We start from the raw sequence: 27071 nt of genomic DNA on the forward strand, positions 1-27071 counted from the left end.
AGCGGCTCCAGGCTGCACCTGTCCCGGCATTAAAGGGCCGCGGGGTTCAAGGCTCTGCTAGCGGTTCCGCAGGACAGACACGCGAGGGTTACTGGGCTGGGAATACTGAGTCAGCCTTTATTCGAGGGCAGGGCAAGGACCCGGGTCCCGTTCCTCGCCGCGGCCCGGGGCTCCCGAGAGCGAAGTCCAACAGTCCACGGCCGCCCGCAGGGCCTGGGCCACTCGCTCCGCCCCGTCCCCGGGCCGCCCTGGGCACGGGCTGCAGCCTCTCTGCAGCGCGTCCAGGAAGCCCGGCAGCTGCGAGGGCAGGGAGAAGAGCGGCGCGGCGCGGAAAGGGGCGGGCACGGTGTCGGGGTGCAGCAGCCCGTCGAAGTAGACCCCGAGGTAGCGGCCGGCCGCCCGACCTTGCAGGAAATCGGGCAGCACGCAGCTGAGCCAGGCGGAGAGCGCGTCGTGCGGCCCCGCCTCCACCGTCTGGTGCTGGAGCCACAGTTGGCACTGCGCCACGGCCGCGGGCGAGAAGAGCAGGATCACCACTCCATCCTCCTGCAGGGTCCGCCGTCGCTGCCCGTGGAACCAGGCCAGGGCCCCGTGCGCGCTCAGCTCGCGGCGGCTCCACAGGTCCACGACCACGCGCAGCGGCATCTGGCTCAACGCGGATGCCAGCGCGCCCACCAGACGCTCGTAGCCCGCTCCGTCTGCTGAGTGGAGGAGCAAGGCCGTGCGTGCCCGAGGGGCCGCTGTTGGGATAGTGGAACCCGTGAGGGTGAGCCCGGACCTGCCTTCCCTCCATCCATTGGAGCCCAGCGTCGTCCTTTGGGGCTGTCCCTGGGAAACCAGGACAGGAGAACACTTACCTTTCGTGCGGTCCTTTTTTAAGAGGAAGAAGAAGAAAAGTGCCGCGGCCAAGAGTAGGCAGGTCAGCCACACCAGGACCCAGCGCTTATGCGTGTCTGGGATAGACAGGGAAGAATAATGGGCTAGTTAGAAACCTTCCATCTTTCACTCCACTTTACGGAGGAGGAAAACTGAGGCCTATAGACATGAAGTGACCTGCCACGAGGTCACAGTGTCAGCCCGTGCACTGAAGGAGCTCCATGGATCTGGGTGGCCTGTCTCCTCTTATGCCTATAAATTTAAAATAATGATACCAAATGCATAGGGTTGCATGTAAAACACTTAACGGTGCCAGGCCTTGTAAGTGTTTGGATATTATTAGCTGATAGTGCCCCTTAAGCCTTGGGTTTCAAGCCCTTAACCCTCCTGTCTTGCATGACTGCAGTAGCTTCCTGACTAAGCCCCCATCTTTCTGCCTTCAGTCCATTCACTCTACAGGTAGCCTCCAAGATCTGTTTAAAATAGTTTTATTCTAGCCTTTGAAGAGGCTGGTGTTGTTTGGAACATAAAATCCTACTGAGCCTCCCATTTCCCAAGACCCTGCAGCCACACTGACAGCCTTGGAAATTCTCAGAACTGTCCTCGATGGTCTTAAAAATTCAGCTTGACTTTTTTCAACTAGCTCAGACTTCAAAATGTGTCTGGGACCTTTCCCTTGAACCCTTCATCCCACCCAGGCCAGGTTCCCACTGTGTTCATTCACTGCACTGAACCCTTTACGATGCTCAGGGCTTCCTTAGCTGGCACTATTGTAAGATCACACTTGGAAACACTCAACAGCTCACACTAGACTTCTGTTGGTGGGGGCAGGTGCTGTTTGTAGTGATGCGGGGATCCCTGAAATTGTGTCTTCAAGTCCCCCCTCCCTTGAAGGGCACACATGCCATAGAGCTTGTGTGGAGGTCAGAGGACAGCTCCAAGGAGTCAGTTCACGTGGGTCCCAGGGAACTCAGGTCAGATTTGGTGGCAAGTGCTTTTACCAGCTGAGACATCTTTCTGCCTCTCTGTGGTTTTTGAATGAATAAAGGAATGCCACTGTGATCTATTTGAGCCAGCAGCACATATGTCGCCTCAGCACCGTGGTCCCTGTCAGAGTCAGCTGCCAGTACATAGGAAGAGCAGGCAGTTCCTGACATACTCACACTTGTCCATGGGGCAGGCCCATAGCGCTCCCAGGTTATCATCACTCCACAGCTGTAAGACACAACGCCACAGTCCCCTGCTTGGTGTTCAACAGCTAATAATTTCTGGCCAACCTGTCCAAATTCCTGTGCATACTTCCCGGCCCAGAGCAGTCTCCTCAAAGCTGTTTCTAGAGCCTAAGAGTGGGGGTGTGTATCATTTAACTGGACTCTAGCCAGAAGTGAGCACCTGAGGGGCAGGAACGACATGCCCCTACCCTTTACCCACCCAGGGCTACGCATAAAACAAGCAGACACATGTAGGCACTAGGGCAAGTTCTGTCACCGACTCACCTGCATACACTGCTGTGACCGGAAGTCTTGCAGTAACTGCTCTCCAAGGCGAGCAGCTCTCTGCCAAGTCAAGGGAAGGTGGGGAGGGGTCTGTCACCTGGAGCAGCATGTAAGGTGCCGCAGCAGAGCAGAACTGTTTGCTGAGAGGAGCTGGGAGACTTGAGAGGCCACTGAGAAAGTACACACACACACACACACACACACACACACACGTTTGCACAATGGCACACAAACGCTGGCATGCATGCGCGCGCGCACACACAGACTTCCCAGAGAGCAGTACTAGGCCTGACAGAGCAATGGCACAGTAGGGCAAGGTGGGATGGGATGAGTGAGGATGCAAGAGTCTGAGGCCAGGGTTGAGACAGGGCTGGAGGAAGGTTCCTTGCTCCTCACCGTGGAGGCGATGCTGGGCAGTGGTGTGCAGCCGCTGGGCTCCAAGGCACAGACCGATGTGTTGTTCAGGCCAGTCTTCATCTCCACCAGCAGCACATCATCCCTGAAGGGCCCCAGGGAGTCTGAGATGAGGGAGAGGCCACTTAGGACCCACTCGGGAGTTGCCACTTTCAATCCTCCCATGCCATGGTCTTCACTCCCGGAGGCCAGCCTCTCCATGGTTTACCCCATTGCAGTGGCCCTGTCCCAGCCACCCTCAAGCCCCACTCACCAGCCCACAAGCACTCTTGGAGCTGAACCTTCTCCCAGCCTCTCACCTGCTTAGAAGGAGCCAGAGTTAGGAGCGCTGAGAAAAGCAAGAGCCAGGGAGGGAAACTCCAAAAGGGAGGGTGCAGGCAAGAGGAGGCCCAGCAGGCCGGCTCTGCGCTCGGGACCTGAGGTCAGGCAGATCTGAGTTTACTGCTGCAGGATCAGGAGTCACCCACCTTTCTCAGACCAGGCCTTGTGAGGACACCTGTGCTAACAGCTTACAAACGTACAGCGTAGATCTCTTTCTGTCTTAAGGAGGCACTTGAAACATCCAGCCCCTCCTCATCTGACACCTCGAAGAGGAGATTCATTCTCACTCTCACCCAGTCACCAACTGAAAATCACAATCTCCATTCCTTCACCTTTACCATAGCATCTGATTTCACCCTGACATGTTGTTTAGCTATAGCACACTCTTCTCGTTCCTTCATGAGAAAAAGGCTCTGTGATAATAGGGACATTTGTTGGTTTTGTTCACTGACAAATCTATCTCAAAGTGGCTGGTACATAGTAGATAGTCAATAAGGCTGTTTTGTTTTGATTTCGTTTTGAAACAGTCTCATTCTGTACCAATCTGACCCTCAGCCCAATGTTTCTGGTCACCGTTCTCACCTGGACACAGAGGTTGGGGTGATGTCTCACCAGTGGGAACTCCTGCGACTTCTGTAGAAGGCAGGGAATAAGTGAGATCATAAAGGGAAACTCTAGGGTCCCACTTTCTCTCTCCACCCTTCGACTTCACTTACGTTCACAGTGACATTCCCCGGGAGCATTGGTGGCACTAGTGGCTGGCAGGGACCCTGGTCTGGTGCCTGCCAGCACAGCACCACCTTAGCCAGCAGAGAGCATGGTGCAGTTAGCTGCCAGATCCCTGGGGACAACAGCTGCAACTTGGCTATGTGCCAAAGGTTCCGGTGTGCACGGGGATCTGCAACAGAGGACCAGGGTCTCTACACACAAATCATCCCACTTTCCCATACTGCTCCCTGCCTTGGGAGATTTGCTTACCTTTCTCGAAGGGGCAGAAACTGGTCCTAACAGAGTCTGGCTCCAGGCGCCACACCTGGGAATAAAGGGGTTCTACTGGGCCACCTTAACCTAGCCAACCACCCATGAGCATGTGTTAGACCCTCTGCTGGACGCTAGGACCCTTTCCCTGAGGCAGGTCACCAAGCACTCATCGGGTTTCCTGTCCCTTACAAAGCTCTAGAGGTGGGCATACGGGGTCTCTCAGCAAACACTGCAATGTGAATCTTCTCTCAACTTGGGGGAGGGGTTGTTTTTGGAAACAGGGTCTCATTATGTAGCCCTGGGCTGTTACTCACAGAGATCCACCTACCTCTGCCTCCTCAGTGCTGGAATTAAAAGGATGCACACTTCAACTTTTAATGAGTATGGTATACACAAGGGGCCTTAGATTATTAATTTTGGTTCATTTCACAACCATTTTATGAATACCTACTGTGTATCAATACTGCGGTAGGTTTTTAGAGTACCTTCTATGTGCTTAAACATATGCTGTGAGAAAATAGTATATTCATCAAATGTTTGAGAGTGGTGGGCATTAGACATGGCGATGCAGAAGGTTAAATCACAGCAAACATTTCCTGAACATCTGCCATGCATCTAACCAATGTGTTTGGAAATGGGCATTTGTTCATTCACCTACCCAGTCAACAATTAGCACTCACTGTATGCCAGGTTCTGTCCAGGGCTCTGGCAAAGTTACTGTGTTTATATGAGATATGCTTTGCTTGCTTCCAAGGAAGTCACAGATTCACAGTAAGAATGAAAAATGTAAATGTTAGTTACCTACTTTCAAATATTCACTGAGCATCTTATGTATACAAAAATAAATTAGAAGCCCAGATGTTAAAGGAAGTGACCCGTGGACAAGAAAAGCCAGAAGGACAAGGGGATTTGGAACAAAGAAAGGACAGACCACTGGACAAGCTTTGGGAAAGAGGAGATGTGAGCTGGGAAGATTTGATTACATGGAAGAAGTGGTGGGAGCAGCCTGAGCAAATGCAGGGTGGGTGAGTCTTGGTCAGCAGCTCTGCTAGACACAGCAACCTTCTCATAAAGGAGATTTTAGGGGAAAGTCTAGTGGGAAAGGGTGAGCTGAGGGAAGACAGAAAGGCACTGGGAAGGCAGGTAGGAGGTGGAGGTTACTGAGTGCCTAAAGGAGGGATTATAGAGGCCTGAACGGACGATGGAGAGGAGGGAGAAAGAATGAGGAATACAGAGGTCACATGAATGGGACTTGGTGACTAATTTAATGTGCAATCAGAGGGAGTGGCTGCAGTCAATATATTTAAACCTAGATGTGGCACCCTTCTTTACAGCAGCCCAATGATGGCACATTTTATCCAGATTACAGATAAGCAGCAGGCTGGGGTGGGGAGGGGAAAGTGGCTCACCCAAGGTCATACAGCCAGTAAATAGCAAGGACTGATGCTCATTTAAGTACATTTTAAGTGTCCCACCCTTCAGAGGAGCACAAAGAGGGGACTAGAAGAGCAGAAGGCTTCAAGGAAGAGGTGACATCTGAGTGGACCATGAGCCATAAGGAACAGTCCTGTGGATAAAGTACTAGGAGGAGTATTCTGGACACATTCTAAGCAGAAGGCACGGGACAGCAAAAGTGAAGAGACAGCCAGCCACCCAAATGGCCATGTTCTCTACCCCAAGGTATGGAGAACAGTGGCTCCAGAAGATTAGAGGCCACCCCTCTGTACCTCCCTAGCCCCTGTCTCCCACGTGCAATTGGATTCTACTCCTACCTGAACGCAGAGGCAGGGTACCAGGTCTGTGTGGTTTAGAGTAATGGTCTGTGGTCCAGTCTGTAGGATGAGCAGATGGAAGTGAGCTAAGAGAAGACACGGAGAGGAAGTGGGGAGACGAAAAGTCCAGGGAGCCAAGCAGATAGACCCTTCCCCAGCCAAGGTCCTCTGCTTTGGGTGTGTCCCCTCTGACAGCCTACACATCCTTAGCATGGGCATCAACACGGGGTGAACATGGACCTAGAGGAGAAGCCTCACCAGGTTTTTGTACCACAAGGATTTGAGAGGACCCTGGACCCGATCCCAGTACAGTAAGAAGCCAAAGTCCTGGTCCTCAGAGACATCCAGTACCAGAACATTGTCACCATCTGTAGACACATTGAGCCAAGGCAGAGCTGATGGGAAAAGCAGAGAGAGAAAGGAAAGTTCAGATTCACTTCATCTTTTCTGCACAGCTAAGCCATACTCACCAACTGTCCCATTGGTGATTCCATCAAACCCTCAGACTAGGAGGGCCTTGGAGGACAGACTGTATCTCCATCTCAGACCTGGCTTTGTCCCCAGCCACAAGCCCAGAGCCAAGCCCAGAGGGCCTCCAGCTTACATCTTAGGACAGTTCTTCTGCAGCCAGTAGAATCCTGCTACTTGCTTAATGCAAATCACTTTCCTGAGACTTATGCCCTGCCAGAAAAAGCTAGTTTTTACAACAGCTTGCAAGACTTTAACCAGTCTGGTTTCTGAGACCTCTCTAACTTCATCTGTTAGTTCCTGTTTCTTGACTACTTTGCTGCAAATAGACAAGGCTCCTTCATGTTTCTTAAGCACACTTGATCTTGCTTCTGCACCAGGGCCTTTGCACAGGCTGTTCTCTTCCTATGGAACTCGGCCTCTCAAATACAGAGCTCCTCTTTCACATCCTTCGCCACAGCGAGGCCATCTCACTGCTGCACCTCCCAACCTTCCACCCCCTCTCTTGAATTTCCTCCATAACTCTGGTCACCATCTAGTTTATGGCTTACTTTACATTTCCACGGGCTTATCGGATCTTCCCTCAACCCTTCCCTAACCCCAACTCCCATTTCCATAAAGACAGGAAGTTTCAGCAGGTTTGCTGATTAAATTATTTCCGGTCTGTGGCTATGTCTGGTACAGAGTAATTCTTCAGTCAATCTTTGTTGAATAAGGAAAGCAATCACCACTGAGTGATGAGCTGAGATGTCCGGTGTGCGTGCGTGTTTTCAAAGCTCTGGTGTCTAGTGATCTTTATGGATTTCCAAAAAAGAAGGCCAAAAAGAAAACGGAGTTGAAAAGAAGAAAGGATATTTAATAGTTTAAAAACTGCCACATGATTTACACCTTCACCTTGTGCTGGCTGTAAAAGTTATGTTGACACCAACACACTGAGCCAGATGTGGTGAAGCACACCTGCAACCCCAGCTGCTTGGGAAGCTGAGGCAGAAGGATCGCAAGTTTAAGCCCAGCATGGACAACATAGCAAGATCCTGTCAAAACCAAAACAACAAAACAAAACAAAAACAACCTAACCACACAACTGCTTTACTAAGGCAGACATTAAAACCAGTGCGCTTTGCTGGACAGGTTGGCACACACTCAGTCCTAGCACTTGGAAGGCAGAGGCAGGTGGATCTGTGTGCATGAGATCAGCCTGGTTGTCATTGTGAGTTCCAGGCCAGCAAGAGCTACACAGTGAGTCCCTGTCTCAAAAAAACATCATTGTAGCTATAGCTTTTTTTGTATATGCTATAAATACATGATAGATTTTCTTTAAAAAAAAACAAAAAAACAAAAAAAAAAACCAAAACCAAATGTACATCAAAGTCTTTACTTTCTTGGTCCCTATTTCAGGTTTAATAACATTTCCACTTTGATCTATGAAGAAAGGCACCAGAATCTTGACAGTGCTTTGGGACACTAGACGTTCCTGGTTCTGATGAACACTTATTATATGGAAATAATTCATCTTTATATTTCCAATTCCTGGCACAGATGAAGTAACTACTGTAGTTCATGTGGAATGAGTGAATGAATGAGTATGCCTGTGACTTTTGGAACCTAGCATCCCTGAGCTGAAGAAGCATCCAATTGTGTGAAGTCCAGATCCTGCTCCTCCCTCCACCCAGCCTGCTGTCCCTAGCCCCTACCCCAGCAGCTCTGGATGCTGTCCCGGACTTCGTGACCCCTGCAGTCTGGGGAGAGATCACAGAAAAACCTCCAGTGGGGCTGGGAACCAAGGAAAGAAGGGATGCAGTCTAACCCATGGGGCAGTTCTGAGAGGGGCTGCCTGTCCCCTGAAGACCACCCACACTTACCCTAAGGGCTAGGCACACAAGAAACTGACTAAGGAGGGTGCCAGCTCAGATCCCTGCCTGAAAGTGATGGGACTAGGAAGACAGGGGGTGGCCAGAGGAACCACAAACTAGGGTACCAGGGCTTTGGGGAAACTTACCAGGCAGCTGCTGTGTTAGGTTGAGTTCTTTTTGGTACCTGGGCTGTGTGTAGGACCAGATTTGCACCTCAGCCCCAAGAGCAGCCTCGAAACAGTCGAATACTGCAGAGCCCTATGAGGAAAGGGTGGTGGAGGGCTGGGGATAGACTGCTCAGGATCCAGACCAAGATCTTGGGCTCATATGGATGGACGACTCTGCTCAGCCACCGGCCACATTTCCAAAGACTGCATTTATTCTATCTAGCTTGAAATCTATCACGAGAGTTTCCTTTTTTTGAACAGGTCCCCAGTTCTAAACCAAATATCTTCTGTAGCTGTATTGGCAGGCCTGGGATTAACCATTCGATTTGAGTTACTGCCTACACCTGCTGTCGCAGACCATTTGGCCAGAGGGAAGCTGACACCTGAATGGCGCTCATGGCTGCTTTGTGAAGTAGACTAAGCAGATTTTTAAAAATTGTATGTGTATTGTGTGTACTGTATGTGTGTGTTGCTGGGAATCAAACCCAGGGGCTTGAGCATGTTAGGCAAGAACTCTACCACTGAGCTACATCACAGCTCTTCGTTGTTATTGTTGTTGTTGTTTTTTCTAAAGACTTAGTTAGTTAGTTAGTTAGTTAGTTAGTTAGTTAGTTAGTTAGTTAGTTATTTTGTATCTACATATACCTGCATGCCAGAAGAGGGCACCAGGACACATTATAGATGGTTGTGAGCCACCTTGTGGTTGCTGGGAATCGAATTCAGGACCTCTGGAAGAGCAGACAGTGCTCATAACCACTGAGCCATCTCTCCAGCCCCCAGCTTTTTGTTGTTATTTTATAAAGTTATCAAAAATTTTAAAGGAAGTTATAAATAGCCAGTAGGCATGTAAATTTATCTGACCCTGTCAGTCATCAGTGATATACAAATTAAAGCTGTAAGGAACGTCAAACACAGTGGCATGTCCCTGCAGTGCTGGTACTTAGGAGGGTGAGGCAGGAGGATTTCAGTAAGATCTGGTCTAATAAAAACAAGGGCTGAGGATGGAGCTCAGCAGTAGACTGTTGCTTAGCACATACAAAGCCTTCGGTTCCATCCCCAGCCTGCCCCTCCCCTACACTTGTATACACAAACCACCAACAGAAACACCAGCGCTGAGCTGCCTGAATGCTCAGTAGATAAAGGGCTTGCCACCCAGCCTGACAACCTGAGTGCCATCACCAGGACTCTCGTGGTAAAAAGGAGAAAACTGATTCTGTAAGTTGTCCTCTGTCCTCCGTATGAACCCACCCCCCCAGGATACGTACGTACATACATACATATGTAAATACACACAATAAACAAATGCAGTTTAGAAATACAAACACTACCACCACACACAGGCACACACAAATCCCCAGTTACAAACCATGACACGTAGAGCAGAATGGCTAAAATTTAAATTTGAAGATGCCAAGTGCTGGCAAAGACGGAAGTCACTGGAAGCCCTATTTGCTGCCAGCAAGAGTATGAAATAAAATGGTCCCAGATAACTGCTTAGTGATTTCTCACCGTGTGAGGCACGGATGTTCTTACCCTCACTTTATAGACAGAGAAACCACCACAAAAGGCTGAGGGGGCTCACTGCTCAGATCAGATCCAAGACTTAAGGAAACAATGCATGAGATTGTTTTGGGAGCCTCGTATTCCAAAGGCTCCTCAGGCGGAGCGCTTCACATACCACAGACTGACCAGGCTGCACCAGGACAGCAGGCACCTGAACCTCCAGCAGGGCACAGCGGGCGGTGGGGTAGGCCTGGAAGGAGAGTACCACCTGAGCCTGGAGAGAGCCTGTGGGCAACAAGCTGGGGTTAGCCATGGGCCGTGGGAAAGATTCCGACAAGAAGCAGCCACCGGGCCAGCGGGCTCCTCACCGTTCCTGGGCTCCTGGGGTTCTGAGTCAGACTTCACAGCTTCTTCAGGCTCTTCCCAGTGCCCTGCAAGGAACAGGGACCAGAGCAAAGCCTAAGCAACCCAGGTGCCTGCTCTGGACGGGTTCAGGCTTAGACTCCCTTCCAGAAATGCCATGGCTGGTAAGGAGAGGCCTGGGGGAAGAGCAGGCTGGCCTGGGGGTGGGGGTGTCCGGCCAGTGTCTTAAACACTGCAGATGCCCACAGACTCTGTAGTCTTCATGCCTTCCCCAGGCACTCTCACGTGTGCACATGAAGTCATAGAACTCCTTACCGTGCACAGCCAAATGCACAACCACACGAACACAGAGGGCACAGTCCGTCTCCTGTGGACACCTCAGTACCAGCTCCGTCTGCAGGTGCGTAGGCACTAGCACAGGGCCTGGGGCGGACTCGATGCTTCCAGGCAGGCACAGCACGTCACCATCTGGGTGTGAAGGGTGGGGTGGGAGCTGAAGCAGTTCAGAGCCTGGTTTCTGATACCTCCAGAGGGCAGGGGAGCTCAGCCTTTCCAGGCTAAGGGTGAATAGATGCTTTCCCTTCAGCTAGCCTGGTAGGTTCTCTCTTTCAAAGTAGCAATACTTACCCCAAAGGTGGCAGGAGAGGCCCTGAGAAGGAAGAAAAAGTCCGTTTACACCCTCAGATCTAAGCACCTTCTCTTGCTTGACAACCCTTATCCCCTGCCTGCTTCCTTCTGAGCTCCCTATTCTAAGCCTTTCCCTGAAGACAAGGCTAATTCTTGTCCCCTTACCATCTTCTCTTCCCCATCAGCACCAGCCAGACCAGACAGGGCAGTTCTGATAGAGGCAGTGACAGGAGCCAGACTAGGGCTGTGATGAGGCACACACTGAACTGAGCCTTCCCAACCTCACAGGATCCCGGACTCACTAGAGAGCAGCGTGCAGTGTCCTGTGTCTCCAGGAGCCTCTCCAGAGAAACGACCACAGGGCTTCGGCCCAGTGCCAAGGACAGCAGGAACCAGGACACAGGCATCTTCCAGGTGCTAGACAGCACCCAGGCCTGAGGCCCTGTCCTGCCCCCACAGGGGGGGCAGACACCCCACCCCTGCTGCCAATCACCCCCGTGTCTGTGGGAGAGAGCAAGGGCTAGAATTCCTCTCCAGCCATGCTTTCCCACTTCAGTGAGCTGGGACTCTGGGCCCAGTTTCAACTGGAGTGCTTTCGGTTTGGCTCCCAGCAGGCAGCGGCTGTTCCCGCCCCGCCCTGTCCCGTCCCTCCCACAAACTCCAGGCTTAGGAGCCAGCAGCTTTGGACCGGGATGGTGGCCTCTCCTCCTTCTACTTGGCTGACACCTGGCTGGGAGGAGCCCTGGGAGGGCACTGCCGCTGGAGTCTCAGCTGAGTGAGGGAACCCTTACCCTGGATCTCACTAGAACCAAAGGCTCCGACTGAGAAAACACCAGACTTGTGGCATCCTGGGTGTTTCCACTTCCTGTATGACCTTGGGATCCTCTGGTCCCCTTTATCTCCATTTACTGGATGCCTAAGTTCTTCATATCCTTCTCTGTTCCTCACTGGCACCAGAAAGTGAGCTGTTCCCTACTGCCTGGCCTAGGTTCAAGGGACATGGAGAAGCAGGCAGGGCCTGGGAAACCCAGAGCTCGGAAGAGGTTCTGTTGTGCTGTTGCTGGGACTAGAGGAGTGGGGATGGCCTGCTGCCAGCTGAACTTCAGGTTTTCCTTTGCTCCTGGGAGAATCATATCGAGGAGAGGATCCACGAGGTACTGGGTCCTCCTTGCCTTTCACAGGCAATGCTTGTGGGAATGAGGCCACTGATGACAGTGAGTGAGAGGGCTTGGGCTGGTGAGCTGTCCTACAAGCCTAGGGCAGGCTTCCTGACAGGCCCAGGCACACAAGAGCAGCATGCTGTGTTCCTTAATTTATCTACTATGTTTGCTTTTATTCATCTCTCCGGACGAAAGAAAACCCTCTCTCTCACCAATTGTGGTGGCTCAAGCCTTCAATCCTAGCACTCAGGAAGCAGAGGCAGGTAGATCTCTCTTTGTTCCAGGCCTTCCAGGGCTACACAGCGAGACTCTATCTTAAACAAACAACCAAAAAACAAAATCAAACAAGAAAACAAATCAAACTACGTCTGGATAGCCCTCCCTGCCTGGGAAAGGGTGAGGGACCCCTGGCTTACAGGGGGGATTCTCTCAACTCTGTGGAGCAGAACCCCCTTCAAGACCTTGACAGATAGATCCTCCTTCCCAACCCTGGCCCAGCTTTCCAGCCCAGACTGGGACTAGGTATACAATACAGATGGCTGTCCTTTTTGCAGTTTTGAAAAGAAATTAAAAAAAAAAAAATGCCCCTTTTTCTCAGAAAGGGCTGAGGACCTATCAGGAAAGCTCAGCTTTCTCTCAGGGACTCTGAGAGGAAGCAAACGTGAGAGGGAGGCTGGGGAAATGTGGGCTACGGTTTTGGAGGCAAGAAGCAGCCCCAAAGAGTACAAGTTCAGGCTGGAGAGATGGCTCAGCGGTTAAGAGCACTGAGTGCTGTTCCAGACGTCCTGAGTTCAATTCCCAGCAACCACATGGTGGCTCACAACCATCTGTAATGGAATCTGATTCCCTCTTCTGGTGTGCATAAAAACAAAGTGTATGTTCATACACATACAATAAATAAATAAATCTTAAAAAAAAAAAAAGAGTACAAGTTCGAAGACTAATTCTGGAGTTCCAGCCTTTGCTACACGGGCTACAGACAACTGGAACCGCAGGGGCTATCGGTTGAGCCTTGGTGGTCAGCTTCGGCAGCCTCAAGTTCCAGCCGGTGACACAAGTCCACGCGGCTTTGCAAGCACTGCTTAGACCCAGGGTGGCTCCAACTGGTGGCTAGGGTGGCAGGCCGAGCATCCAGCGCCCTCAGCAGGCGCGGCAGGTCACGAAGCAGGCGGTAGCGCGGCAGAGCACGCAGCGGCCGGGGGATGTCGCCTTTGGCACAGAGCCGACTGAAGTAGGCGAGCAGCAGCCGGCGTGGAGCAGCGCAGAGCAGGCTGTGAAGAGACGCAGCTTGCAGGTCGCCGCTGCAGGCGGCTCTGGGGCCTGCACAGCTCCACAGCAGCAGCACGGTGCCCTGCTCCCGCGCCACACGCTCCCGCGCCGCCCAAAGCCATGGCAGTGGTCCAACGCGAGCCACGTGCGTCCCCTCCCAGAGATCCACGATCACGTCGCGCTTGCCGCCCAGCGCGGTCCGCAGCAGTTCCGCCAACGCTCCCACCAGGCGCCGCTGTGCCTCTGAGTCCGCTGCGTGCAGGAGTAAAACTGGCCGTGCTTGGTCCGGGCCTGGAGACCAGAGCAACAGCTGAGTAGGGTGAGAAGAAGGGGTGGGGGGCGGGGAGACGACGACAAGGGACAGGACACAGAGATAGCTCAGTCCTCCCCCTCAGTCCTCAGTCTGGCCTACCAACTACACTCTAGGGCGCCCTGCATGCACTCTGTGTCCTTTATCTGTTATGGGAGTCAGTCTCCCAAACTGCGGACTTCCAGTGCACAGCAGCCTGGATTGTAAACAACCCCCCCTCGTCCCCCCCACACTCCCGGCCTCTTGCAGCTTGGTGGTACAGATACACTCTGCATCCACAGCCCTTTGCCCTGCCTTAACCAGCCCTGCCCATTAGGGGGCCTAGCAGTCTATGTTTTGGCCCTAGCTTGGTCAAGAGGTGCTGGAAACATCTGAATCCACGACGACGGGACCTGAGCTTACCTGACAGTAGGCGCCGGTAGAGGAGGACCAGAACTATGCCCAGTAGAGTGGTGAGGCCCAGCAGTGCCAGGATCAAGAGCCCCAGGTGTCTATGGGAGACTGAATGGAGCAGGTGAAGGCAAACCATCTCTCGAGTTCCCGAGCTCCCTCCCTCCTCTCACCCAAGGACTCACCATCAGGACACAAGAGATGCTTCCAGGCAAACTGGACATCCGACCTCCACACCTGAGGACACAGGACCCCCACTCATGTGAGCTAAAGCACCCCCTTTCCTCCCAGGAAAGAAGTACCCACTGGCTTGGGAATTCCTCCAGCTCTAGTTTTGTGCCTGATACAATCCCTGGACTGACACAGAACAGGCCAAGGGGGCAAATACCAGTGAGACCACCGCAGCTCCCACAGCTGACCTGGGCTGGAGAGCATAGAGCAGCTGAAATAGCCACCAGCGAGAGCTAGGCCTTGCCACCACACCTGGTTGTGGGCCTGTGGCAGGTGTTCTCCCTTTTTTATGGGAAGGCAAAATATGAGTGTTTTATTTGCTTTGCTTTGAAGATAACATAACTAGTGACTGCTAATTCCAATTTTAAACACTTGTCCAGAGCAAACACTTTTATGGACTCTGTGCCAGGGGACCTGTGAGGAGTAAGGGTAGGATTTCTTACCAAGATGCAGCTCCCCGGCCTCAAGAAGGGAATGATGAGGTCTAGCGTCACTGGGACTGAGCCGTGAGTCTATAGGGACAAAGAGTAGAATGGCTGTTCCATTTATGCAAATTTTATAATGTCCCACCCACCTACGTAAAAGACTTCCCCAGACACCCCAATCCCCACTGCTCTTCCACAGGTATTTTTTTTTAAGATTTATTTATTTATATACTATTCTGCCTGCATGTGTGCCAGCAGACCATAAGAGGGCACCATATCTCATTATACTCATTATAGATGGCTATGAGCCACCATGTGATCACTGGGACTTGAACTCAGGACCTTTGGAAAAACAGCCAGGGCTCTTAACCTCTGAGCCATTTCTCCAGCCCTTCCCTAGATATTAGCTGCTGTGGCTGAGCTAACCTGCACACACACACATACACACACACACACTCACACACACACACACACACACAGTGCCGCTCTGAGGAAGACGGTGGGAACAGCCAAGTGTTTGTCCTGCAGCGCGAGTGCATCTTTTCACTCCCCTACACAACCGAGGAGACATCTTGTTCACTGGGAAGACTGAGCTGCTGGGGGCCTGGATTGAGGCTTGACTATTTTCTAGTTCTAGGTTTGTGACCTTTCCATAAACTTGGATGACACCTCCTCCCTCCCCAGCCTCAGAGTCTTTATTTGCATATGAGGGACAATAAATGTTAGTGAGTTACTGGGAGCATTAAATGGAAATATGCATATGGATGCCTTTAATAAACTGGTGTGTGTGTGTGTGTGTGTGTGTGTGTGTGTTAGAAGTAGCTGTCATTAGGCTAAGAAAAGGAGGACAAAGCTTGGACTGTATGCTCTTCTTAAACCTTCTGGAGCATAATACAGGGTGGGTAGGGCAGGCACTCAGGAAGTATGTACTGACTCTGAAAGAACTGATGGCTGTTTGTCTGCAGATGAGATGTGGCTCCACTGTGTCCTACATGTTAGTTACAGTGCTGACCAGTCACCTCCACCCTTTAGGAGCTCCACCTACCTCACACTCTGTACCCTTTTCCTGCCTGACTCCACTCTTGAAGCAACTGTCAAGCACGTAGATACTCTCACATCATAAGTGTTTGCTACCCTCTGTCTGGGAGCCCATAGGGCTCAAGGCAATAATCTAGCTGCAAGGGAGCCCTTGAGGGAGGACTGTAGAGAGTGCGGCATGCTTGGTCAGCTTAGAGCCATGGTTTCGAGAGTATATCTGATTGTGGTTTTTAAGTCAGATACACAGAACAAAGTCAGTTAGTCTGCCTGATCTTAGATCACATGATGGAGTTACACCAGGGCAGCACTGTCCTGTGAGCCTTTCAGCTTCTGGGGGTCTCTGGAAAGTTGGTGAACTTGTAGTGCCTTGTGAAAGCATGAGACCTGGGAAAAGACAGCAGGGGTGAGGGGTGGCATCCATATGCATTGCAGGGCTGAGGAAATGACTCAGAAAGTGCACTTTCTGTGCAAGCATAAGCACTTGAGTTCAAATCCTAAGCATCCAGATTAAAAAAAAAAAAAGAGTAGGGTGGTGATGGCACAGGCCTTTGATCCCAGCACTCAGGAGGCAGAGGCAGGCAGATCTCAGAGTCTACAGAGAAAGTTCCAGGACAGCCAGGGCTACACAGAGAAACCTTGTCTGGGGACAGCATGGCTGTGTATTTGTGCAACCCCAGCATTGGGAGTCAGACAGGTGAATCTCAGGACCTCACTAGACCACCAACCTAGATGGAAACAACAGTCTCCTGGTTCAACAAAAGATCTTGTCTCAAAGGAATGAGGTAGAAAGCAATAGAGGACCTCTGGCCTCTTCTTTCACACTCAAAGGCTTGACACCTACATACACAGATGCATACACCACACAGACAATGTGATAGCAGCTTCAGTGGCCCGGAGAATAGCTGAAGGTGGGAGTGCCGGCCTCCTGGCTCTATTCTCTCTGTAAACTGAGGCACTGAAAGGCTGAGGAACTCCCCCATGAAGGACCCCACAGATTGACAGAGGACCAGTAATCCAAGGCTGATCAAGTAAATAATTTATGACAGATGACAGACAGGCTTTTTTTTTTTTTTGCCTCCACCCACACAGGGGCTGCCTCACTAAAGCAAAAGGGAAGTAGGGGATATGTGTTGGCCAAGAGAACCTGGTGGGAACCAAACCCTTACCTGGCTGATGCTGTATACAGGAGGCATCAAGGAATCCAGCCCCAAGCCTGGGTTACTCCAGGCAGCACTGAAGGTAGCATGTGTCGTCGAGGAAAAGTGAAGAATCAGTTGTTGGGCCTGGGTATCCATGCTCACAGACCAGGACGGGAGAGAGCCTGTTTTGGGGAGGTGATCAGAGCTGAGTAATGCTGGACCTAGAGGTCATGGGTGAGTGGGCTGAGATGTGGATTCCTTACTGACTCACCACTCTGGTGGGGACATTCAATATGGCTGCTGTTTTCAAAAGAAAACTGAGAAACACAGGAATGGCAGGTCAGCAAGATTCAGTCCCATTCCTCCTCCCACTGCCAGCCCCCTGCCCATGATTGTACCTTAAAGCAGAGCTGGGGGTGTAAGTCCACACTCTCCAGGACATACCACTGTTGAGGAGATGGAGGTTAGTCAGGGAGAAGGTCCCTGGGCCCTAACCCTGCCCACCTCAGGCCTGGAGGGAGGTAGCTGTCCTTACTCCTTCTGACTCATGTGCTGTGGCATTGGGGAGGGTTTCGCACGGCGAGAGTGGGTCCTGCCTCTGGCAGAGGGAGGCCTCCAGTTTCAGTGGACAGCGGAGTGTCAGAGCCATGACCATCTGATTGTGCTGGCTGTAGTCAGAGAAGCGTACTGACTTCCAGAAGTCCGAACCATCTGGGCAAGTGGCAGGTCCAAGGATAAGGCCATATCGCAACTGTAGCTCCATCTCCTCACCCCCACCCCAGGGCCCCAGGAGAGAATACCAGAGTTCCAGCACACTTCCTGTCTTCGTGGGTCCTCAGCAGGTGAGCACTCCTAGACTCTACCACGCGCCTTTCTAGCCAGCCTTCTTGCCTCTACCTTTCCATCCCGGGCCTCCACGCTGAACTCCCCTTACTGCAGCCTGTGATCAAAATCTGTGCAGGCTCCTCTCAGAATCTGAATGCCTTCTCCATGGAGTCTTCTTTCTAAACCCTGTTCAGCTTGGGTGCTAGCTTCTCTGAGACCCTCTTTGCTCACAACAGTGTCCACGAGCTTCCCCTTTCCAGGCTGATGCCCTGTAGACAGCCCTTGATGACAACCCTGCCTGTGTATGTAGGCTTTGTGTTACTTGTATCTGAGTGTCCTTTCTCTCCTCAGGGTCAGCATTGTGCATACAGCAGTCCAGACAACACCAGCCACTTACCCTCAAAATACTTCATTCAAGCCCCTTAAACAGTTTGGGATTTTGCAGATGAAGGAAGGAAAGGGGGCTCTGGGAATAATCCATCACAGAGCTGGAAAGTGACCCTAGGTCTCTAGTTTGTCCTGTCACACACCACTCCTGGGTGAACCCCCCTCCCATACATCTGGGATCTTTCTCCCCTGCCACACACACACGGGGGGAGGGAGACAGAGACAGAGAGTGACAGAGAGGAGAATGAATGTGCCTCAGGACTAACACAAACAACACTCACAGGCTTCAGGCTGGGTCTGGAAGGGACACTTTTTGCGCCTCACCGTGTCCTCCTGCAGGTAGGAAGCCTGGGGAAGCAGAGTCAAGGACATGCATTTCCAACATAGTTCATTCTGGCTCTAGCTTACTAGTGGATCACTCTGGGCTGTAGGACACTAATCAGGGAGCCCTGTGGCTTAAGGGTCAGAGCTCCAGAGCATAGGGGAAAGCAGCAAATGAGGCTGACTCCTCTTGCCTCCAAAGAGAACTATTCTCAGCAACAGAGAAATCCTAAGGGCTACATCCCTCATTTTTAGGCTTTCCTGGCCTCCATTCTGGGCTTTGTCAAGGTACCCAGTGCCCTCATTCTGAACTCCCTAACAGTACATCCGTTGTCTTTCTGGCAGTTTCTTGTTTCCCCAGGTCTCTGCCTACACCCTTCTTTCAGTACCTCTCTTCCCCCTAAAGATATCAAAAACATCTTTATCTTCAGACAAGGAGAGACGGACGGCTACAGTGGAGGGCTAGAGAGGACATGACTTTGAGAAGAATGTGCAACTTTGGCTCTCAAGAATATCCAGGCAGGGTTGAGGTGAACTTGCCTAGGACCCTTCTACCTCTGAACATGTGTGGCTCACAGCCAAGCCAGAACCGGTTTCCTAAGCATCCCTGGTCCTTTCGAAGTCCCTCTTTAGGGCCGTAGGGCTTTCTCTATCACCAAATGATCTCTCCATCCTCCCTTAGTCCTCCATGAGCTGACTTACTGGAGATACGGCTGGGCAAGGAGCCATGGTTAAGCCACATTTCCTTGTGCTCACCTCTATGCACATGCAGGGCAAGAGGAATTCATAAGGCAGATCTACAGCGTGGCCCCCAGACACAATTATCTGTTGATAAAACCACAAAGGGAGAGAAAAAGAGACACCTAAGAAAGAGCATGGGCACTATGGACAAAGAGGAAGCTAAGACCTTGGACGGTGTACCTTGTCTTCCTACTTTATGAAACATTTCTTTCCCTCTCATAGGACCTTGGTAATATACTCTGGACATTTGCTTGGTGCCCTTTATGAGGAGTGGGGGATGGGGAAGGGAATGCACAGCTCTTGAGCTCCAGCTGCATGCCATGTAGGGTGTTAGGAGCATCAGCTCTACTAAAGGCTAACTTCGTCACCGTGAAGTTAGAAGGTATCGCCATTGTAGACATGAAGAGAGATGAAGGGCTCCAGAATATAGCTTCAGTCTCTGCACGTGATACCCAGCTAGGTACAGTGGCATCTGTGATGAGTGGAGGTTGAAGTGGGCTGCTAGGACATGAACTGTGAGATTAGGGGATATCACTTTCTGAGGACTAGACAAAGGGTATGGAAGGGAAGAGTAGCTAGATGCATGTAGCCATTTTGTCAAATTACCAGGGGAACAACCTCTTGAGGAAATAAAACTCTGGTTGTTTGTTTTTCTTAAGGTAGTGGCTCATGCACCCCAAGCTGGCCTCAGACTCATCATGTCTCCAAGGATAACCTTGAACATCTGATCCTCCTGCTCTACCTCTCACCCCATTTGTACAAGGATAAAGGTCAAGCATGCTAGGCAAGCACTCTACCAACTGGGCTATATCCCCCAACCCTAGCAAAGGTCTCCAACGATCCTCTCCCTGGAAATACATACCATACTCATATCTTTCTGATCCCTTCTCTCAAGTAACAGCCCTCAACCTTTTTTTAATCTAGTCTTAATGCTATATTCCTCATCTTATCAGTTTTGAACAGTTACTTTCCCTGCCTGGGCCTCAGTCTCCCCAGTTTGCTCAGGCATTGTGTGATCTATCTCTTTACATGGCATCACGCTCCATACCTGGGTATCGAAGGGACTACTCATGTCTTCACATTCCAGTGCCCACTGGTAACAAAGACGCACACTAGCCTCTGGGCCTGGAGAAACCGTCACCTGAATAGCCTGTGCCTCAAGCAGCAAATCAAAGGAGAACTCGGGTCCTAGGGAGAAGGAAGACTCGGTGACCCAGCCTCAGGTAGGGCTGACACCATGTGCTGCCATTCATCACGCCTCCCTCCACACTTTGTGAACCTGCACTAGGAAGATGTTCTACCCATTCTGCGGCTGAAGGCTGGGTTCTTTTGGAGCGTAGGCCTCTGTGGAAGATGGCTGGAAAGGGGCTGGAACTACGATGGTTTTCCTGAGACAGGGAAGGGCTGCCTAGCAGCTTCCTCTGCAAGCAGAGAACAAAGCAGTGTTAAGCCAGAAGTGCCAGAAAGCCTGCTGTCTAGTTCTGCCTTGGAACATGAGAGACCACAGGTAAACTGCTCAAGTTCTTTTGGACTCAGTTTCCCTTACTGTGTAATCTTCGCATTTTCAAACTCCCTCCTTTAGCTGGAGAACAAAGGAACAGGCAAGAAAGAAAGGGGTTGGGGACCATAGGATGGAGCTGTAAATGACAGGGTACCTGGGAGGATGCTGGAGTCCTGTGCATCCAATAGAATTCGAACTTACAAGGACTTTTAGACTTCTTCCCCAAGACAGGAAACCAGCCCCACTGAAGGCCTGTGGCGGGAGACACACTTCTTACCTAGGCATTCATGGCCTCTATCCTACCTGAAGGTGCGACCCAACATTGGGTACGAAGTCATCCTAAATCAAGGACAGCAATGATATCAAGCTTCTTTGGTGGCAAAAATCATGATTCAGTAAAAAAGAATTAAGGCTCAGAAAACACAGAATAGAGAGCAGAAAGACTGTAAGAGCCAGAAGATGAGGAGGAGCACTGTGAGGTCTCTAGACATGCCATGGCTGTTGTGTCCGTGAACTCACTGCAGCCGTGGTCACCTGCACAAGTTCTGCACAAGGTCAAGGCAGCAGGCTCAGCCAGTATTCCAGCAGGCAGTCTCACTAACTGGACTCAGGGAGTTACAAAGCAAATGAACAGAGCACAGCATGGTTGTTTTTTTTTTTTTTTTTTTTTACTTGTTTTGAAGGCAGAGACAGGCAAATCTCTTGATTTTTGAGGCCAGCCTGGTCTATTTTGCAAGTTCCAGGTGAGTTGGGACTACCCAGTGAGCCTGTCTCAAAAAGTGGAGGGGTGTGTGTGTGTGAAAAGATGACTGAACGGTTCAGAGCACTTGCTGTTCTTAGAGGATCCAGGATCGGTTCCTTACACCCACATGGTGGCTCACAACCATCTATGTCTCCAGCTCTAGGGATGTGATGCTTTCAAGGGCACTACATGAATAATATACACATATATACATGCAAGAAAAACACTAATATATGTAAAATAAATATATTTTTAAAAAGACGTGAATGTGGGACAGCTATGTATCGGTAGTTATTCATGAGGAGTGGGAGGGAGAAGTTGTGGGTGGGTTTGACCAAGATAGTGTGCATGTATGAGATTTTCAAATAATAAGTAAAAGGTATTTGGTCTCTTTTTAAAATGTAGGTTCATTTCTTTTATTATTTTATGTGTATGAATGTTTTGCCTGCACATATGTGTGTGCACCTTGTACATGCCTGGTGCCTGTAAGGTCAGAAGTCACTGGATTCCTTGGAACTAGAGCTACAGATAACTGTCAGCCACCCTGTGGGTGCTGGCAATTGAATCCAGATCCTCTGAAAGAGCATCAAGTGTTCATACAATTGAGCCATATCTCTAGCCCCAACTGTCCCTAATTCAAACCGCCATTGAGAATGGCTCAAAGGCTGCTTTTCCTACCTGAAGGGTGTGACACCAGATGTAGGCACCAACAACAGGACCAGTACCAAGGCTTTGTGGCTAGGAGGGCAGGGCAGGGGGTTTGAGCAAAACTTCCTGTGTAAGAGAAAGGAAAGTCGGCACAGTGACACATGGTTGTAAGTCCATTGCTTGGGAGGCTGAGACAGGAGGATTAAAAGATGGAGGTTTTGGTATTATATAGTGAGACCCTGTCTTAAAGCAAGTACAAAAAGTTAAACAAGAAAAACGGTAAGGTCTAAGGACGTCCCTCTTACCTCCTCCCAACTGGATTTAACTCTGAGCTTTGACATATCTTTCGAGTATGATCTTGGGAAAGGTATTGGATCCAGGTGCCAGGCTGCTCACCCAGCAAGTGGGCTTGTCATAAGTAACCCAGTGCATTGGGGAAAGCTTGGAAGAGTTGAATGTACCATAAAGTATGAAAGATTATTGTTCCTGATAGAGTGAGGGGCCAGTGATAGGAAGAGCCACTTGCATGGAGTGTCTGGAGGTTAGCCATGCTGCCCATTCTATGCTCCCCGTTGGCTGGAGGCAGCACTGTCCTCATCACAGAGCCTTTTTCCTCCACTCCTGTGCTCAGAAGCCGAGGGTCACATGGAAGCATGAAGAATGCTCCCTAAGCATTTATAGAGTCTGAGGGAGAATTACGATGCAAAGCCAGACTAGTCCTGCACTTTCTCGCTCTACTAGAGTACTCCCAGGATTGGCAAGGAAAACTGTCATGGATGGCTCACTGGGGCCTGGATCAGGGGGGGCATGGGGAAGAGAATTAGAAAAGGAAATAAGACTCACCAGTGAAACTCTTATTCTGAAGGTACAGGGCCCAGTAGGGAAAAGGAAGGAGAGAGGCATCATTAGAGAGGGCTCACAGAAGGTGCATTCTCCCTGAACCCTTTGCGTCAAACCATCCAGTTCTGGAAGGCGCAGCTCACTGTCCATCCACCCCAGCTGTTTTCTGTTTTTTGTGTTGTTGTTGTTGTTTTTTTTTTTTTTTTCTCAGTTCCACCCTGCCAAGGACCTCAGCACACCAAAACCTTATCAATCCCTTCAAGACCTCATAGAGGACACACTGAGGCCTCTGCCACTAGAGCACAGGGATTTCAGAGGTAGGGTGGGGTGGGCAGGAGAATGGGGAGTTCTAGTCTGTGCCAAGCAAGTGTACCTCCACCTGGCAGCAGGACCTTACCACATGGGAAGCCAGTAGACAGAGGCTGCTCCAGCGCGGCAGGTAGGGGCAGCCAACCTGAGCAGACACAGCGAGGCTGATGAGCAGCAGGAGGAGAGGCAGGAATGAGGCTGCCAGTCTGGGGCTCCCCATGAGCTTCTGCGGGATCAGGGCACAGAGACCATGGCTTTGTTGTCTGCAGGAGGGCAGCAGGGCCTGCCCCTGGAGCTGTGAGAAGCGCACAGAACCAGCGAGCACTCTCACCAAGCCCTGCCCTAGATCCACCCTGCCCTGAAGCTCCTCCTAGATCCTAACCAGCAGGCTAGGTCACATTCCTTCTCCAGAGCCAGGGCACTGAGGAACTCCTGCTTGTTCTGTAGAAGGCTTTATCACCCTCTCCGCACAGGGTCTCGGTGTGGCACAGAATTAACAGGAAAGGAACCAGCACCCTGTGGTAGACATGCACCCATTTCTTAACCCCTCCTACTCCTCAAATACTGCAGATCTGACAAGCCTATCATTTTGCTGTAGACCTTGGATCTGCACATGCTTCACTTTGAGCATGAACAGCTATTCTGCATTTGTCTACTCTGAAGGCTGAAGATAAAGTGGTTGGTGCATCATTTAAAGTCGGGCCAAAAATAAATGAGCGTTATGTAATGCAAATAAACCTCCTGTGCCCCGCCCCCCTGACTGACTTTCAGCTAAAGCCTAGCTTGCTTTCTGTGCCCACTAGCACTTTCCAACTATTCTTGACTCCAGGTCAAAGTGGTCTCCAGCTTTGAGGACCAACTAAACAATACAGCTTGTTCAGGAAGCTCCAGAGCTGACAGCTGAGCTCTGGGGCAGAGAAGGAGCTGCCTCACACACTGACCTGGTTTCCTGTGGTTTCCGGTGCAGGAAAAAAGCTGACAAGGCTCCAGACTTTGTGGGGACCCTCCTCATCATCTCTCAGCTTCCTCTTACTCAAGGAGCTTTTGAGTTCCTCCAACCCTCACCTTGGCAACACCCATGATGGAAGGAAAGTTTGGGGCATGTCCACTGGGTCAATGTACCTTGATCTCTCTCTCTCTCTCTTCTCTGTCCCTGTTTGTGTGTCTCTGTCTGTCTCTCTGTGTCTGTCTTTGTCTCTGTCTGTGTGTCTGTCTCTGTCTCTGTCTCCATCTCTCTCTCTCTCTCTCTCTCTCTCTCTCTCTCTCTCTCAAGTCAGGGTCCCTCTATATAACCCTGGTTGTTCTGGAACTCACTCTGTAGGCCAGGCTGGCCTTGAACTCAGAGATCCACCTCTGCCTCCCAAGTGCTGGGATTAAAGTCATACACCATCACTGCCCTGCTTGTCTCTCTTTTTTAAATTAAATTTTAAAAAATTAGGCTTGTGTGTATTGTATGTGTGGATGGACAGGTGCCCTTGTCCATGAAGGCCCATGTGGAGGCCAGAGGCTGACACTAGATGTCTTCCTGATTATTTTCTACCTTGTTTTGAGACAGGACCTCCCACTGAACCTGGAGCCTGCTGATTCAGCTAGGCTGGTAGCAAGACCCTACGGTCCACCTGTCTCCTCTACTCAGTGCTGGAGCTACAGGTATATTCTGCCATGGCCTGGTACTATGTGGGTGTTGGTGATCAAAACCCAGGTCCTCAAGTTGGTGATCAGAACCCAGGTCCTCTCTCAAGTCTTATTATTATTATCATCATCATCATTATTTTAAGACAGGGCTTCTCCGTGTAGCCTTGGCAGTCCTAGACTCGCTTTGTAAACAAGGCTGGCCTCCAGTTCACAGCAACCCAACTGCCTCTGCCTCCCTGATCTGGGATTAAAGGCATGAGCCACCACTCCTGGCTATCCATTATTATTTTTTTAAAAGATTTATTTATTATGTATACAATGTTTTGCCTGCATGTGTGCCTGCACACCAGAAGAGAGCACCAGATCTCATTACAAATGGTTAGGATCCACCATGTGGTCGCTGGGAATTGAACTCAGGACCTCTGGAAGGGTAGCCAGTGCTCTTAACCTCTGAGCCATCACTCCAGCCCCCATTAGTATTATTACTCTTAAGGCAGGGTCTCCTGTATCCTAGGCTGGCCTCAAGTTCCCTGGGTAGCCTAAAGATGTCCTGAAACTCCGGATCCTCCTACCTCCACTTCCAGACGCTGAGATTACTGGCATGAGCTATGGCATCCAGTTTCTTCAGTGCTGCAGACTAAATCCAGGATCCCAGGCTAGGCAAACACTCTACCAGCGAAGCTTTGTCTGAGCTCCAACATTTCATCCTTCTGGGACTCAGTCTGAACCACCCTTCAGTAGCATGACCACAGCCTTCTTGTGGTCATTCCTAAACGGCCCTTATCTGCAGTCTCCAATCTACCCATTACCCTAGAAGTATCCTCTTGTTTTTGCATTCCTTAAAACTTAAAGACTGTGGGGAGGGTAGCAAGATGAGAAGTTAAGTGAAGAGACTACCATCATAACAACCTGAGCTTGACCCCCAGGACCCACGTGGTCATTCTCTGACTTTGACACACATGCCATGGCATGCAAATAGAGAAGCATAGTTTTTAAATCTTTATTTACTAGGGCTAAGGGCATGTAGCTCTATTGCTAGAATGTTTGACTAGCATGTACTGGAGTCCTTGTTTTGTTCTTTGGGGAGCTGAAGAAGTTTAACGTCATTCTCAGCTACACAAACAGTTTTGAGCCAGCCTTGGATACATAAAGCCCTATCTCAAAAGAAAAAAAAAAAAAGCCAGCACTTGGGAGGCAGAGGCAGGAAGATCTCTGTGAGTTCTAGGCCAGCCTGGTCTACAAAGTGAGTCTGGGACAGCCAAGGCTATACAAAGAAACCCTGTCTTAAAAAACAAACAATAAAAAAAGACGCCAATAACTAGCAGTTTTAAATTTTTTAAAAACAAATTTGTTTATACATATGAGCATTTTGCCTGCATGTACATAGGCACTGTGTGTGTTTTTGGTGCCCACAGAGGTCAGAAGAGCATGTCAGATCCCCTGGAATTGGAGTCATGGATTGATGATAACCACCATGTAGATACTGGAACAGAAGCAGAGTTATCTGCAGAAGCAAATGCTTTTATCCACAGACCTACTCTCCAGGGGGGTGGTTCTGGCCTGCAATCCCAGGTACTTGAGAAGCTAAGCCAAAGGGATCACATATTGAATGCTTGCCTGAGTTCAAGACCAGCCTAAGCAACTTAATGAGACCCTATCTCAAAGTGTGTGTGTGTGTGTGTGTGTGTGTGTGTGTGTGTGTGTGTGTGTGTAACAATTAAATAAAAAGAGGCCATTACTGGCACACAACTTTAGTTCCACCACTTGAGAGGCAGAAGCAGGCAGATCTCTGTGAGTTTGAGGCCAGCCTGGTCTACAGAGTGAGTTCCAGGGCAGTCAGGGTTACACAAAGAAATTCTGTCTCGAAAAACCAAAAATAAAAACAAAACAGGCCAGGTATGGTGGCACATGTCTGTAATCCCAGCACTCAGGGAGGCAGAGACAGGTGGATCTCTGTGAGTCCGAAGACAGCTTGATCTACAAATCAAGTCCAGGACAACCAGGGCTACACAGAGAAACCCTATTTTGAAAAAAACCAACCAAACAAACAAAGAAAGAGGCCATGAGTTTAAAAGAAAGAGGAAGGAGATGCATTAGAGAAGTTAGAGAGAGGAAAAGGGAGGATGATAAAATCATAATTTCAAAAAAATAAATTATTATAAAACTTTGTTTTATTTTTGGCAACAAGGTCTCCCTATGTATTCCTGGTTTTCATGGAACTCACTATGTAGACCAGGCTGGCCTCAAACTCACAAGAGATCCACCTGCCTCTCCTCTGCCTCTGCCTCTGCCTCTGCCTCTGCCTCTGCCTCTGCCTCT

General features: G+C 50.3%; 2 protein-coding genes across 6 annotated transcripts; both read right to left on the reverse strand.

The window, feature by feature from the left end:
• Positions 1 to 92: 92 nt before the first annotated feature.
• Il17rc (interleukin 17 receptor C) lies at positions 93 to 11505 on the reverse strand. Of its 5 annotated transcripts, none has more exons than XM_055628644.1 (18): positions 11144 to 11505; positions 10842 to 10863; positions 10530 to 10682; positions 10220 to 10282; positions 10027 to 10136; positions 8328 to 8439; positions 8023 to 8067; positions 6119 to 6255; positions 5861 to 5920; positions 4086 to 4140; positions 3824 to 4005; positions 3690 to 3740; positions 3040 to 3085; positions 2769 to 2890; positions 2373 to 2432; positions 2040 to 2091; positions 852 to 953; positions 93 to 782 (listed from the first exon to the last, which is right to left on the reverse strand). In XM_055628644.1, exons 1-18 carry the CDS (start codon positions 11246 to 11248, stop codon positions 118 to 120), a joined length of 2142 nt encoding a protein of 713 aa, XP_055484619.1. In that variant the 5' UTR covers positions 11249 to 11505; the 3' UTR covers positions 93 to 117. The 5 variants fall into 5 exon arrangements, with proteins under 5 accessions (XP_055484619.1, XP_055484617.1, XP_055484616.1 ...); XM_055628642.1 differs by having other exon boundaries at positions 93 to 701; positions 858 to 953; positions 11144 to 11504; XM_055628641.1 differs by having other exon boundaries at positions 93 to 740; positions 858 to 953; positions 11144 to 11503.
• Positions 11506 to 12974: 1469 nt separating this feature from the next.
• On the reverse strand, positions 12975 to 23352 carry Il17re (interleukin 17 receptor E). The gene is made up of 15 exons (XM_055628602.1): positions 23206 to 23352; positions 22812 to 22827; positions 20733 to 20830; positions 20336 to 20498; positions 20126 to 20265; positions 19093 to 19161; positions 18297 to 18363; positions 17339 to 17514; positions 17202 to 17249; positions 17075 to 17120; positions 16831 to 16985; positions 14645 to 14713; positions 14156 to 14207; positions 13983 to 14081; positions 12975 to 13561 (listed from the first exon to the last, which is right to left on the reverse strand). The coding sequence occupies exons 1-15, from the start codon at positions 23335 to 23337 to the stop codon at positions 12975 to 12977; spliced, it is 1917 nt and encodes a 638-aa protein (XP_055484577.1). The 5' UTR covers positions 23338 to 23352.
• Between the last annotated feature and the right edge of the window lie 3719 nt (positions 23353 to 27071).

Source organism: Psammomys obesus, unplaced genomic scaffold, assembly GCF_907164565.1.
Source record: "Psammomys obesus unplaced genomic scaffold, mPsaObe1.curated_primary_1811, whole genome shotgun sequence".
Taxonomy (NCBI): Eukaryota; Metazoa; Chordata; class Mammalia; order Rodentia; family Muridae; genus Psammomys; species Psammomys obesus.